Source organism: Camelus dromedarius, chromosome 9, assembly GCF_036321535.1.
Source record: "Camelus dromedarius isolate mCamDro1 chromosome 9, mCamDro1.pat, whole genome shotgun sequence".
Lineage (NCBI taxonomy): Eukaryota > Metazoa > Chordata > Mammalia > Artiodactyla > Camelidae > Camelus > Camelus dromedarius.
In genome coordinates this window covers 15641415-15657364 of record NC_087444.1, presented here as the reverse complement: position 1 = coordinate 15657364, position 15950 = coordinate 15641415, and the positions used below count along the sequence as shown (strand labels likewise).

The following is a 15950-nucleotide window of genomic DNA, read 5'->3' as shown; positions in this document are numbered from 1 at the left end:
CTCCCTCTCAGGCCTGCTCTTCCCAGCCCCACCCCGTTACCATCTCAGGGAAAGCTGGACTAACCTCTCAGTTGCCCCAGTCAGAAAACAGTCTTCCTCTTCAGCTACTCTCTCTCCCACATCACCACATATTATTGCTAAAATAATGATTAAAGAAGATAATTTAGGTGACACAAACTTTTTTTAAACACTTCTTGAAGTGGACAGTCTCCATCTGGAGAACTACAAAGCGGGGCAGAAGGCAGGAAGCTTTTACAGAATAGAGGATAAAGAAAAAGAAAGAGGAAATACCTGATTGGCTGAGGCCACATCGTTGAAATTGTTTTGGATGAGAAGGAACAAGGAAATAAATATAGAGCCTAGAGTTGACTTGGCTGATGGATGAAAGCAAAGCATTTACAGAGACATGAAAATTGTAAAAATTTCAGTTTGCTGACAGGGCATCCAAGGGGCAGGAGCAGCTCCGTCCTGGGCCTAAAGAGTTATTTCAACATTGTCAACCACCAAAGTCTTTCAAATTTTACCTTTGCTTATATATTTCTCAAATCAGGCTACTTCTTGCCACTCCAGAACCATTACACTAATCCTTATCTCTCACCTGAGTTACTGGACCCCAGCCTCCTTCTCGATCAGCTTCGATGTTTTCTCCTGCAGTCCTGAGAAGGAGAGTATTCTAAAAATGCAAATTTAATTATGTCATTCCCCGGTTTAAAACTCTTCAATGGATTCCCATAGGTTTTGAACAGTTCCTGTTAACTCCTAAGCCTCAGCTGGCCATTCCTTATCCATCCCCACCCCCATGGTCCTGCCATACTGGTTACTGAATTCCTACCAAATTCCTTTGAGTTGCTTGAACAAGTCAATCTAGATTCTCTCTCTCTCCTCTCTTCCTTCCTTCCTTCCTTCCTTCCTTCCTTCCTTCCTTCCTTCCTTCCTTCCTTCCTTCCTTCCTTCCTTTCTCTTTCTGTCTCTGTCTCCCTGTCTCTGGAATATTTCCTCAATCTCTAGACTCAAAGATCTGTATGTAGGTTCTGTGTTGCTCTGTGTATGTTGAACAACTGGGTCTGGCACATAAGGGGTGCCCCTACAAATATCTGAATACCTCAGGTAGTGTCAGGCCTGAACATTAGGAGAACTGGAGATTTAGGGATGGAGGAGAAAGTAAGATAAGGAGAGAGATATGTAATGTGAACATCTATGGAGAGAGAAGTGGTTATTAGAAGGGAATTTTAGAAACAGCAGGGAGAATATCACAAGATGAGAGGTGCTCACAGAATTGAATGACCATTTTAATGGAGAGAACTTTTCCTTTAATTACTCTTCTCCATCATCCCACTGGCAAGAGGGATCCAAGTGCTTGACAACCAGTGGCACCTGTGGTCTGGGAGTCAGGGAATGGTAGAGAATTGTATATTGACTTAGACCCAAACCTACAAGATTTCATTGAGAACTAATGCTCTTTATGACCATCAGATATTTACAATCCATTTGGAGGAACAAGGGAAAAATGAAGAATAAGGCAGTTTCAGGGCAGCCCATGTTGTTGAATAATCCAGAAGAATGCTCCAAAACTTTGGGAAAAAATAAATAAATAAGAAAAGGAATTTAGCTGAAGCTCAGACTCATGGTTTGGTCTTCTCAGCGCATGGTATTGATCAAGCATCAGAGATGATAATGGAACCTGGGAGTTTAGGAGACTTGCAGCTGGCCTGACAAGGAGTAGAAATACAAATTATTGTTGCTTCATTATCATGCAGTAGTATCTGCCAAAATGCCTCCTGAATGGACAAAACCTCATGGAGAAATCATAGGGTTCCCATTTAGAACTTTTTTTTTCTTTCAGATGAGTGAGTCTGTTTTTAATGATTGGAAAATAGGCACTATTGAAATATGAGAAGAATACAGATGGAACCCCCAAGCTGAGGGTAGACAGTATGTTTTTTATTACAGCTACAATAACCAGCAATGATACTGCTGTGCCTTTGAGGTTTAAACCAATGTGGCAGGGACTAGCAAACTTGCATCCATAGCTGCCCCTTACTAGCATCATTGTCCCAGATGCCATTTTGCCAGAAAGTTTGGCACCTTTTAACACAATGTTTGTGATATATTATGGCTACTTTTATTTAGGCCCTAGGAATGATATGGGCTCTAGAAGTAGAAATATAATGTTGTATACATGAAACTTATATAATGTTATAAACCAATATTACCTCAATAAAAAATGATTTTTAAAAAATGTTCTCTTAGTCTGTTCAGGCTGCTATAACAAAAATACCATAGATTGGGTAGCTTATAAACAACAGAAATTAATTCCTCATGGTTCTGAAGGCTGGGAATTCCAAGATAAAGGCACCAGCAGGTTTGGTATCTGGTTAGAGCCTGCTTTCTGGCTGATAGATGATCATTTTCTCGTGGTGTCCTCAAAAGGTATGAGAGAGTGATAGAGCGTTCTGGGGTCTCTTTTAAGGGTGCTAATCCCATTCATGAGTGCCCCCTCATGCCTTAATTATTTCCCAAAGTCCTCACCTACTAATACCATCACACTGGGGGTTAGGGTCCAACATATGAATTTGAGAAACTGTTTCAGTTTATAGCACATACCTTGAAGAGAAGAACTGAATTATGGAATCTCACAGCTAGGAGTATGATGTAAAGGAAATAACAGAGGGCTGGAAATCAGAAGGCATTCACAGAGATAGTTTAAGGAAGTCATTTAATGTCTCTGTGTCTTAGTTTTTTCCTCTGTGCTGTGGGATCATTTCTTATAGATCATTTCTTTATTTTCTATATGGAAAAGCTTTATAAAGTTTCAAATATGAAATGAACATTAGCTGTTATTCGCAGTATACTCCTAAGAAAATAGCTAGGCAATCTTCTAGATTTTTCAGATTCAGAACCTAAGACTTAAAGAGCTGAAGAGACCTTCCCCAGGTCTCTCAGCCAGGAAGGAGCTAAGCAGATTACCATGACCTCCACTCCCTCAGTGGTTGGGGGATGATCAGGCCCCAGGAGGAAGCAAAAGGAATGGACCCCTTATGCTGAAGATTCTTGACTTCTACCTGAAAGTTGTGACTCTCTCTTAGTAAGGTTCCATCTTCTTTGAGCTCAAGTAGGTGTGGACCACTGAGAAACCACCAAGGTCATACGACACTGTAACCCAGACTAGATGGGTTTCCTTGCCCTCTTGCCTGAGTTGAGAGAGAACAGGGTGACAGGTCTCTGTGCAAATACAGCTACTCCCTGTGATGGCAACAGTTGCTATGACCGTCTCTCCTGACCCTCATCTAATCTTGGCTGTACCTCTGCAGCCCTCCCATCTATCAGCAAAGGTCTGCACAGCCCTGGGGCAAGAATCAGAAACTTACATCACTGTGTAGCCTCCCCTTCACTTTTCCTCAGAAGGACTCTAAGTCTGTGGATCACAAGAGGCTCCTTTTCCAGGTCAATCCAAAACAAAATCCAAGACAAAAAGCACAGATATGTCAGGGTTTGGCCATGCTACCTGGATATGTCCAGTGTCTCACAAGGACGAGCATCCTTGATAAACCTGGGAAAGTTGTTGGCAAGTGTGGCTTTGCAACTCAACCTTGTAGAAGTCAGTTACAGAGACTCAGAGGCTTAAAAAGCACAGTGCAAGTAACTGTGACGTGCAGAATTATCTGCAGAAGCTCATCATTCTAGAAGCCGTAGCCTTGTCTCAATACTTTCTCCTTATTCTCCTTTCAGTCAGGGCACACCAATTGTCCTTGACCTTATGAGACTAATCCAAACATAACTTTCATGTTTTTGTATATTTTTCCAGTGGGGAAAATAAGGGAAACTATAATGAAAGGAGAGGTCTAGAAAAAAAAATATGTGTTTGTGTGTGTGTCTGTACACCTACATAGCAGCAGAAGTCTTCATTCAAATGAAGTTTCAACTGGAACAGCAATAAATAAGATACATAAAAATAGAACTGCTCAGTGAACACAAGGGTGGGGCTCAGAGACTGCTCATCCTCCTCTCCCATTTGGAGGCTTCTTAGACATCTTTGCCCAACTCCAAAGTCAGAAAACCAGTGATCCAGGTGAGCTCAGACCCTCTGGGTTCCTTGCCAATGTTAGGATTTATTTTTAGTTGTGGGACCAGGGCTGTGGCTGCTCCAGTCCTGCAGCCCTCACTAACCAGGCGTTGTGTTTCATTGCCATGTCTCAGTGGAACCAGGAAGCCCCAACATCTCCCCTTCCTCATTCGAAAGGCTGGGAGTTGTGGCTTCCTGCAGAAGGAATAGTTGGGAAATTTCTCCCAGGTGACAGCAGTTGTGCTGCCCACAAATACCCTAAGGCTTTGTTTCCAGATTGGAGCTGTGAGCCTGTGGGAGGTGCAATGTGGGGCCTGGAGCTGGAGGGGCAGGTGAATGGCTCTGGCATGTGCTATGATACATTACACTCTCTCCTGGCCAACTATAACAAAAAGGTGATGCTACAGGCAATTTTTGTCATATACAGGGGAGTTCCTTATGTGTCCCTGGGCAAGGAGAAAAGCCACTGAGTTGGCAGGTGGTGTGGTATAGGGGATAGAGGCCTGGATTCAGAAACAGAAGTGCTGGATTCTTACCTGTGTTGTCCAGGGAAAGTCCACTTATTCCCCTAAGGGGTCACTTCTTTATCTGTGCAAGAAGATAGATTGGGTAATCCATACACTCTCTCTGGGCCTTAAATATTTTGAATATTTATTACTTTGTAATATCAAAAAATGAATTTCTACTAGCTAATAGCTTTGGCTAGGATTTGGTACAGAAGGTGGAATCTAGAAGAAGCATTATAAGAGATACCATTTATTGAGCATTTCCTATGGGCCAGAGCACTGTACATGTCCTCAGTTAGGGGCAGTGTGAGATAGGCATGGCATTTCCTTCTTTACAGATGAGAAAGGCTAAACTCGGTGGGTTTAGGTACCTTGCTCAAAGCACACTGCTAGAAAGTGAAAGAGTTAGAATCAAAAACGTGCCTGCTCTCCTATCCAGCTTCCTGCACAGTTAATCTGACATTAATACTTGCTGCCGATGAGCCACCTGTGCCCGTTGAAAGCTGACAGCTTTCACTTTTACCAGGAGAACCCTAAGATGATCTCACAGTATTTTCCTTGTTTACAAGAAGAGCAGGAAGAGGACAATTCTCTCTTCAGAAGGCAAAGTCTGAGAATGTTTTCAGATACCCAGTACAATCTCACTTGTGCTTTTCCCAGCCAGAGTTTTGAGTAACCCCCATGAGTGTTGAACCTAATCTCTTTTCTTAACTCGAAAAAAGAAGAAACTTCAAAAGAAACTTTAGGCAAGAGATCATCTTATCCTTGGCACTGAGGGAGCATAATTTGTAGGAGCCAAAAAATAAGGCAAGCAACATCTGAGTGTGCAATGCTGACCTCAGCTTTTCGACTATAAAGTCAACTCAGCTCTTTAGAGTTGCATAGAGCAAAGAACACATGCCCACCACGCCCTGTGTTCTGACTACTGAGAACATGCACCAGCAGGGAGGGGAGGAAGTGAAGGCAAGAGCCTGGTAGAGTGTCTGGCAGGAAGAGGTAGAAATCAACAAGTATGAAGCCTTAGCTTCCAACTGAGCCTACCAACCATAGCCGCAGGGCAGATGGAGCATCACAGATTTGTCATGAGTCCTTTGCCTAGACTCATTTCCCCAAATCTTTATTTCCACTTCCAATTCTTCAGTGCAAAGAATAAGAAAATTCTTTGCCTAGGCCAAATCTACTGCAGAAAAAGGAAATGAAGTTCCATATTCTTGATGTATAATTAACACCTTATAATAATTATTACTATTATTTTTAATTTTTTTAGAGTAGTTTTAGGTTCTGAACAAATTTGAGGGGAAAGTGCAGAGATTTCTCATATACCCCCTTCCCCTCCATATGCATAGCCTCCCTCACTATCAACATCCCACATCAGAGTGGTACATTTTTTACAATCAATGAATCTACATTGACACATCATGATCACCCAAAGTCCATAATTTAAATTAGGGTTCACTCTTGGTGTTGTACAGTCTACTGGTTTTGACAAATATATATACATATGTATCCACCATTATAATGTCGTACAGAATTGTTTCACTGTTCTAAAAATCCTCTGTGCTCTGCCTATTTAGTCCTCCCTCAAACCCTGAACTCTGACAACTGCTGATCTTTTTACTGTCTTCAAAGTTTTACCTTTTCCAGAATGCCATATAATTGGGATAAAACAGTATGTAGCCTTTCAGATTGACTTCTTTCACTTAGTAATAATGCATTTAAATTTATTCCATGTATTTTTATGGCTTGTTAGCTCATTTCTTTTCAGTGATGAATAATATTCCATTATCTGTGTATGACAGTTTATTTTTCCATTCTTCCACTGAAGGACATCTTGGTTGCTTCCAAGTTTTAGCAATTATAAATAAAGCTGCTATAAACATCCATGTGTAGGTTTTTTGTGTGAACATAAGTTTTCAAGCCATTTGGGTAAATACCAAGGCATGTGATCACTGAATCAGATAGTAAGAGCAAGTTTAGTTTTGTGACAAACTTCCAAACTGTCTTCCAAAGCATCTGTACCATTTTGCATTCCTACTAGCAATGAATGAGAGTCTCTGTTGCTCTACATCTTCGCCAGCATTTGATGTTTTCTGTATTCTGGATTTTGGCTATTCTAATAGGTATGTAGTAGCCATCTTATTATTTTTAATTTTGAATCACAAGTATAATTATTTTGTTTATATGTAGTTTTACATTAGTTATTTGATTAACGTTTGTCTTTGCCCTATATATTGCCTCTATTTTTGTTTATTTTGTCACTTATATGTCAAACAATGCCTTGGAAATAGTAGACTCTCAATGAATATTTAAATGAATGAATGACCAGCCTTATCAACTAATTTTGTAGGTGAGCTTTTACACAAGGATCCAGGTTTACTGAAGATAATGGAGAAAAATCTGACCTATTTACATCAAACCTGAGACACCAGTTCACCTGTCAGCTTCATTGTCAGAATTTAGCAGTGTCCACAGCCTCAGTCAGAGGCATCTGGTCATCAATCTTTGGTGGTTACTGGTTTAGGTAGTTGCCTTTTACATAGAATCTAAATTATTTAATCCAGTTTATCAATAATCAGACAAATATAACTCTTTTCATTTTTGCATTATCTAAGGAAACTTGGCTTCTTATTCAAGCATTTCTTCAGGGCTTCATGGATGTCTCTGTTTCTCAGGCTATAGATGATGGGATTGAACATGGGTGTCAGGACGGTATAGAGCAGAAAAAACCCTTTGCGCAAGAGTTGGGAAGAGTTGGCTGAGGGCACAAGATATGTGGCAATCAGTGTCCTGTAGAATACTACAGCCGTGGTGAGGCGGGAAGACCAGGTGGAGAATGCCTTTCGTCGGCCTGTGCCAGAAGGAATTCTTAGGATAGCAGCAAGAATGAAGGAATAGGAAGCTGTTATGAGGAGAAATGGGATCAGAGTCCCTGCAGAAGAGGTGGCATAGGCAATGGTCTCAGTCAGTGAGGTGTCCATGCAGGAGAGATGGACTAGAGGTGTGAAGTCACAAAAGAAGTGATCAATTTCATTGGGTCCACAGAAGGTTAGTTTAGACAGTAGGACCATAGTAATTGCTGTGAGAAGGAAGCAGCAGAGCCAAGAGCTGGCAGCCAACCTAATGCAGAAGGGGCCAGTCATGAGGATGGGATAGTGCAAAGGTTGGCAGATGGCCAGGTAGCTGTCATAGCACATTACAGCAAGCAAAAGGCACTCTGTTGCAGCCAGGGATCCGAAGAAGTAGAACTGTGCCAGGCAGCCAGCCACAGAGATAGTCTTCTGTTTGGCTAGTATAATCAGCAACATCTTGGGGACAATATTGGAGGTATACCAGATCTCCAGAAAGGACAAGTTCACCAGGAAGTACATGGGGGTGTGGAGGTGATGGCTGAATAAAACTAGCAGGACAATAAGAATGTTTCCAGAAACAATTAAAGTGTAGAAAACTAAAAACATCATAAAGAGGAAAATATTTACCTCTTGGATGGAAGAGAATCCCCTAAGCACAAATTCCACTATTGTTTGGTTTTTCCAGAGCAAGGTCACCATGGCTTGGCCTCCCTGAGCACTCAGGGATAGAACACACAAAAGGCAGAAAGTTCTAGCTCACACATAGAGCACAGACTGACAGTGGATGATTTTCATTCCCACTCAGGTTTTTGGAAGGTTTTTTTTTAATTTTCATGAAGGAATATCTTCTTTTTTGTTTCAAGACCTGAAATGGGAAAGAAAAGAATTTGCAATAAAAACTTGTGACCACTTCAATCCTCCCTTCTTATCAGGAGCAATGTCAGGATTTGGGAAAAGCAGGAAATGGGAGAAACAGGAAGAAAAATACAAAAGGGAGGAAGGACCCCAAAAAAATGAAGAAGGAGAAAGAGGAGGTGGGGGAGGAAGGGAAGGAGAAAAAGAAGAAGAAGAAGGAGGAGGAGGAGGAGAAAGGAAAGTGAATCACCTGCTCTATGCTCATCTTGAATATGCTATGGTAGCCTGGGGAGTTATGGAAAGAAAGGAAGAAGATCTAAAAGCAAGGTGGGCACATTCCAGAGGGTTTGTGAACTCTCAGACAGAACCTAGAGATACAAATGCCTGGGATCCTCCCTTTCATCCCTAAGCACTGTTTAGCTTTAGGGAGATAGCCCTTATCATATCTATTATCTATTCTTTTCTTTTCATCTTCTTAGTGAATTGAAAGGTAAGTTTCTTATTTCTATTTGGTTTTCCATAGTGCTAGCAAGAGAAAAGTTGTGACTGTGAGGTTTGAGAGTCTTTGATTCTGAGGTCAGTGCCCATGCTGGTGTAATTCAAAGGCAAGAATGCTTTCTTTTGAAATTTTAAATAGATAAAATCAAAACCAAGCCATCAAAATTTTTTAAATCTGGGGCTGCAGTAAATGAGAAAAGAAGATTCAGAACCAGGTAGCAAAAGCACTTTGTGCAACCAACCAAGTGAATATAGGATAGCTGCAGGTTCTTTTGAGTGTGATAAGGAAGCCCATGCTTCTTCCTCAATTCTATCTCAGTCCAAACCATTCTCTTCACCACAAAGTGTAGGACAGTTGGAGAACTTGCTCAAAAAGCACTGCCGTCCACAGATACAGTTCTAGGCTGAAACCATTTTAGTATTCTCAACCCACGTGCAGATATAGAAAACTCTGTGGGAGTATAATAATGAAGTAGTTATTACAGGTGACCAGGGAGACCTAAACAAAGCCTGGGGCTCTGCTCTATGAGTCAGACTTTGGACAAGTTGTTTAACTTCCCTGAGACACAGTTTCTCATCTGTAAAATGGGATACAGAGTGGGAGAAGAACTTAACATGTGCTTAGTATGTACAAAAAGAATACACGTACAAAGATTGGGAAATCACTGGCTATTCAGGGCTGCTAACATTACTTACATTTACCAAGAAATTGCCTTACTCTGAAGGGGGCATTGGCAACAAACCCCAGTGACTTTTGCTGTATCTTGTAGTGCGTGTGCCTGTAATTGTGTGAGTAGTTAAGGTCTTCCTGCAATCTCTTATACAGCCTTCAATACATTAATCCCATTTTAAAACTGATCCATTGCCTAGATATCATTCTGTGGAGCCCTAGCTCCAGCTTTCCAAAGGGGCCCATAGACTAATCCAGAATCTGTGCTGATCAGCAGTCCTGGTGCCCAGAGAATGCCCAGCAATTGGTGATTCAGACTGAGACCATTGAGCGGAACAGGGGGAAGGCACAAATAGAGGACTTCTCTCCATCCCCTGCAAAGCACAAATACCAATCTGAGATCTCAGAGAGAGGGCTTCAGTTCTGGCAGAGTACAGCCAAACTCTCGGCTGCTGCCGCTGTTGCTGCTAATGATGGTGATAGTATTTGATCCCAGGCACTGTTCTAAGTGCTGAAAATACATAACTCACTTAATCATCACAACAACCCCATGTCATGGGTATTCTTATTATCCTTACTTTCCAGATGGAGTCACGGAGAAACTAAATAACTTAACCATGGGCATCAGCTAGAAAGTAACACAGAGGAGATTCAGACTTGCTCTGGATCCCTCACTCCTAACCACTAACACTGCCTCTCACGGGGCTTGGGTATGTAGGCTAGTTTGCGTTATCTCACAGATGTGGGAAGAGAAATGGTTCCAGAAGGTAGACTTTCATCTGAGTTTTAACTTCAGGGCAAGTGAGATTTGTTTTGTTGGTTGATGAGGGAACAATCCCATAAAGGGTCACAAACTTTGACAACCTTTTCTACTAGTCTTGCTTTCACACTACTACTTTTATGTCCTTTCTTTATAATCTTAAAAAAAAAAAATCAGGTCAGCCCATTATCTCAAAAAACAAAAACAAAACAAAACAAAAAACAAAACAGAAAAACAACTAACACTTTCTGGGTATGGGCACATGGAATTACTACTTTCTCTCTACCATGCAATTGTAAGGCAATTGTTGCTACCAGGCACTTGTACCTTGATGCAGTGCGGGAAGGCATTACAGAGAATAGAAAGCCAATGAAGGGTATGAGAGGACTGAATAGTAAGACAGTGAAGTTTGGTTAAGAGCACAGGCTCTAAAACTAAACAGGCCTGGATTCAAATCCTACTCAATCATGAAGCTATGTGAGCAAAGGCATTTTATAACCTTCAAGGGAAGAGAAACTCTGTTACCTACAGGTCTGGGCAGAGGAGGCTTTTGAGGGCAGCAGAGAGGACAGTAATACTAACTACCCCTTCTCTGACCCTAGTATGCAGCCACTATCTCTCCCTCTTTCTCCTTAGCAGAAGTGAGGAAATTAAAAAAATTAAATTAAAAAATATTATTGAAAAATTTAGAGATGTGGACGCTGCTAACGTGCTCCTACATTAAGTCTGCTCATGCATGCTGCTTGACTCTAGAGCTACAAGCCAAACCACATGGTATTTCTGTAATTCATGATGGCACAGAGCTGAGGCCAGAGTAAGTGCTCAGTAAATTGTAGTGCTTTCTCCTCCTCCTCTCCTCTCCTCTTAATCTCTTTCTCTTCCACTCCCTGCTTCCTCCCAATTATGCCAGCCCAGTTAGTGCTATCTATAGATAGATAAGTTCTTTTAGGAAGGCGTCTACTTTCCTTCAATGAAGATGTTCGATAAGAACAATTTATGAAAACAATTAAAGGAGACTAAAGCACTAGAGAATTATTTGGATTTGATGATTTTTAACATTCCTTCTGTACTTGATTTTTTTCCTAATTGGAAAGCATTCCATTCCCCCAGGACACACACACACACATCACACCACACACACACACACACACACACACACACACACACACACACACACGAAGCAAGCTTGTGGGAAAGAGAAGAGGGTTATCACAAAGCAAGGTGAAAATACAAATACTCAGTGAATAATCACAGGTTTTGTAGCCTCCAGTAACAAAAAAGCAAGGGAAGACATGAAGTGATTTAGGTGTTATCTGAAAGGGAGCCATTCTCTTAGCTGAATTCAGTGATCAATTAATTAACCAATCAATTCAGCCAACATTTGACTTATTGATGAGAGTTGTTGATTCTTGCCAGCTGATGGTTAATTCAGGTGAACAGCTGGAAAACCAGACAGGCAAATATTCTGATTTTGTCACTAAACTGCTAATTGATTTAGTCTGCTAGGTAGTTGTACCCTGTCCTTATCTAGCAAAACACAGATTAAAACAGTAAAAACTAACGTGCACACAAGCAGAATAGGTAAACATTACCTGTCAGTGCCTCAGAGGGGTCCATACCAACTTTGGGGAGCCAGGCCACAGAGACAATGCATGTCCATCTCCCTTGATTCACAGAACTGGGATAGACATCTGGAATCCTTCTTTTATACAAAAATACATCTCCCTATGCACTTGACATAAGTGAGGCCTGATCTGTCTTTCTGTATGACCTTTAGGAGGCTGGTAGAGTTTTGGCCCCTCTCTTAACCTCCCTCCTCTGTGTAAACTTGAGTCCCTCTGTGGGCAAAGCCGTAATCTCCCCTGATATTGGTGCTCATGGGCATTTCCCAAATGACATTTGTGGGGAATTGTTATTTTGAAAATTAGAGGAAATCTCTTTTTTTCCTTGCTTTGTCTTAGGCTTCTACTTTAATAATGATTCTCTGTGTGTGTGTGTGTGTATATATATATATATATGCATTTATATATTACCTTTATAAAGAGCTCTAATTTAATAATTGAAAATGCATGATTATGTTATACTTTGGGGGAATAAATTAAAATAATATATTGAAGGAAATATTCAATTTTTTCTATCCTCAGGAAGAAAAATTAGTGTGCATATCCTTACTATGTAGATTTGGTAGAAAACTGAAACAAATGTCCATGATAGCAAACATTTATTGTCAAAGCTGTTGATTAGGATTCTAAAGAACTTGTGTCCTCCTGGAATCTTGTTATGGATTAAAAATAGTAACTGAGGCTAGTCTTGTTCTAGGAAATGAAAGTCTGTGACTGGCAACCTTGTAGAATTTGAGTTATCATTTTCTGATAGGCATTAACAAACTGGAGAAATATTTGCTCAAGCTAACAAATTAATATAGCTATCCAACAAGTGTAACAAATGAAACAGTAATAAAATAATCAATGAACTGAAACAATCTCATTTGTTCTTTAGAATGAAGTATTTTTTCTATGAACTAGTACCCAGGTTTCCAGAAGCCTTGGTATGTGCCACTGTTTTAACTCACAAGTGACAGGTATCTGAATACATGAGGTCTTTGGGTAGAATGTCTTTATTGAAATCTACTAAGTGACCAATGGATGCCAGGCATTGGGCTAAGCCTGTACTGTCATCTGTAATCCTTATAGCCCCTCTGCAAATTGCCTGTTTTACACATGTGGAAATCCAGGCTTTCAGAGATGAAATGCCTTGTTCAAAATTACCCAGGTAGAAGAATGTGAGGGAACTGAGGCTGGACTGAAAGCTCCATGAAGATAGAGCATGTCTCGTTTAGTCACTACTGTATCTACCTCAGAGCCTATGTTAAGTTTTTTTTGAATAAATAGTTATAGTAAGATTTTTAATAAATAGTTATAAACTATTATATTTTTATATTATTTGTTTACACATAGTTATAAATAGATGAATGCATAAATGTGTGAGCAAATGTCTGACTTCAAATCAAGTGTTCTTTCTGTTTTAGCAAGCTCCTTCCTCCACATCTTCACAAAATGGTAGTTACCCTATTAAGTTAAAGAAGGGCTCCAGCACTTGAACTGAGGTTAATTAGGTAATGGAGGCAGTTACTGATGCTAAACAAAAATTTTAAAGGCAAATTATATCTAAAAATGTCAATAGAGAAACCTGTTCAATATTTAAGCCAATTAGTTATTTTGCAGAAAGGCTACTTCTCAATTTCTAAGAGGTTGTGAAACCATTTTCTATTCTTAAAAAGGACAGATATTTATTTTTTGGAAGCTAAGCCACTGATAAAACTTTTGCAAGAATACAAGCTTCAGATATGTTCTGTAGTGGGTACAGATTCAGCTGAACACTTCGGACTCTCAACTCATACAGCACAGTGCAAGAAGCAATTACAGTTCTGATTCTTTGACTCCAGGAAGAATTTAAATTATAAAGTCTATATACTTAAAGTCTGAAAAAGGTGAAAAATTCTAAAAAGAATATTTAAAGGGTTAAAATAAACCGGATTTTTGAGCATTATCTGTTAACTTCAGTTATTCAATATGATTAGGAATGTGACTTTGTGGATATAATGGAAAGTTAACTGTATGTTTGGCTGCCTATTTTTCTTTTTTACTCCTTGTCCCCATCCCTTAAGAACCCCAAGCTCCCTCTTATCTCAGAGACTTTGTAATTGTTGACTCTGTTTAGATTATGCCCTGTTTTTATTTCTTTGTGTCAGGTATCATTATTTCAATTCATTTACTGGTTTATTGGCTTATTGACCGTCTCCCTCATAAGACTATAATCCTACAGGAGCTGGAAACTCTTCTGTTGTTTTTGCTACTGTGTCCCAGGGCAGATACTATGTGTATCTACACATAGTAGATAATAACTATTTGCAAGAAATAATGAGACAAAAATCTATAGTATTACTACAAAGTTTGCACTTATTCTTAGTGACCGGATTCCCAAGGCCCACCCTTTAGAGGCTGGTTATTTTCTTTAGGGACTTTGCCCTCAGGAGGGGAATGGTACTTGTGTGACTATTGTGACTTTGTTAAATGAACATCTGTTAAGCATAGCCCTGGGTATCTGGCTGTTGAGCCACAGTTCAAGAAAGACCACAAGGGAATTGAAATAGAGAAGTTTATTGCTCACAGATCTTAGAGGAGATACACTGCATGCCTTAAGGGGCCATGCAAGGAGGTCAAGGTGGGGTGCTGGCAAAAAACACGGCAGGACCTGGGGCACATGTCTTGATTAGGGTCTACAGATGAAGTGCTTTGGTATTCCCTGCCTAAGTCTAGATTGGTCAATTCAAAAGAAAAAGAGCGGGATGGTGTGTGGTCTTCATGGGGGGGTGGGGGGGTTGGAGGTCTTATCTAGGGGATGCACAAAGCGAAGGCCTTAGGAAGCAGAGGAGAGCAGGGGAGAGTGCTTACCATGAGTGGCTGGGAAAGTCATACCAGGATCTTACATTTACTTGTGACTCTAAAAGCTGTTATTATCTAGGACATGCACTTACGGGATGGGCTAGAGTCAGTTCAAGGCCCCTGCAGGCTGGCTGGCCACATAAAAAGGATGCCAGGGCAGCAATATTAGGGAGTAGCTTAGCTAAATTCTCAGCAGTGGCAAGTAGCCACGCTGTCCTCACATGCAGACTATAGAGAGAGGAAGTGTGGACCAGACAACCCCATTCCTCAGCCTTACTCTTTTTGTTGTTATTGTTGCCTGAGGTTTATTGAAAATATTACAGCACCACAGAAAGATTCAAATGGCTCTGGGTGGTGTTTTGAAATTCATCCCAGCTGCAGGCTGAGTGACCTGCAGGTTAGACAGACTGCCCAAGTCTAAGAGCTTCAGCATGTCCCTAGTGTCAGGATCTACTTCACTCATCTCCTGATTCAGGGCTGAGACCTCAGGAACGTAATTATCTCTCCTCTCCCTCTCCTGCCCCTGCAGCTGGATGGAGATGCCCCTCACTGGGCCTCTCTGAATCCGCTTCCTTGGGTGTGTGACACAGTCTGCTATCTTGTTGTGGAGCTTCTTGCTGGGAATAGTGGCGATCACCTCACACACGTGCTTGTTGGTGGGAAAGTCATTACCCAGGCGTGTGTGGTACTTCTCAGTGATGACGCAGGCTGCCTTCTTCACAGTTTTGGTGGGGATGTGGCCCATGTTGGCAGGTCCTTGGTAAAAGAGGAGGCCTTACACTAAAATAGACATGTGAATAGCAAAGAAATAAATTACTTGCACTGTACAAAAGTTAAGTGAAGATAAAGATTTTAAATATATATATATATATATATATAAACTCTAGCTACAGATGAGTTCTCATAGGTTATTTTATTTATTATCTCAGTCTCATAGCAAAGTTAATATTTGCTTGAGGCCAGCAGCACTGTGGGGAATGTGGACTGCTCAAGCACCTGGGCTTCAGGCTCTGTTGATAGGTAGCTTCAGTCCACTCTCACTTCCCTGTTTATAACCTATGAGAAGAGAAGGTACTAACTTACCTTCTTAGGTTTTTAAGTGACTTGTGAACGATATTTAAAAGATGAGTGAGGGGGGTCTCTTTTTACTTTATAAGGCTTTATTTCAAAGCTCTTCTTCATCTTTATTCCTTACTGTTTTCTTTGTGAAATGGAAGCAGGAACAGAACTATTTCTCAAGGTGACTCCTTGAGCCTACCTAAATTGTTTGATTGAATTGATTGGTTCCCTTCTAATCAGAAAAG

General features: G+C 40.7%; 2 protein-coding genes across 2 annotated transcripts; both read right to left on the bottom strand.

Moving 5' to 3' along the window:
- Positions 1 to 7172: 7172 nt before the first annotated feature.
- On the bottom strand, positions 7173 to 8117 carry LOC105100469 (olfactory receptor 11A1). The gene has a single exon (XM_010993480.3). The coding sequence runs from the start codon at positions 8115 to 8117 to the stop codon at positions 7173 to 7175; it is 945 nt and encodes a 314-aa protein (XP_010991782.3).
- A 6866-nt stretch (positions 8118 to 14983) lies between these two features.
- Positions 14984 to 15391, bottom strand: LOC105100468 (small ribosomal subunit protein eS17-like). The gene has a single exon (XM_064489970.1). It carries the CDS (start codon positions 15389 to 15391, stop codon positions 14984 to 14986), a length of 408 nt encoding a protein of 135 aa, XP_064346040.1.
- Between the last annotated feature and the right edge of the window lie 559 nt (positions 15392 to 15950).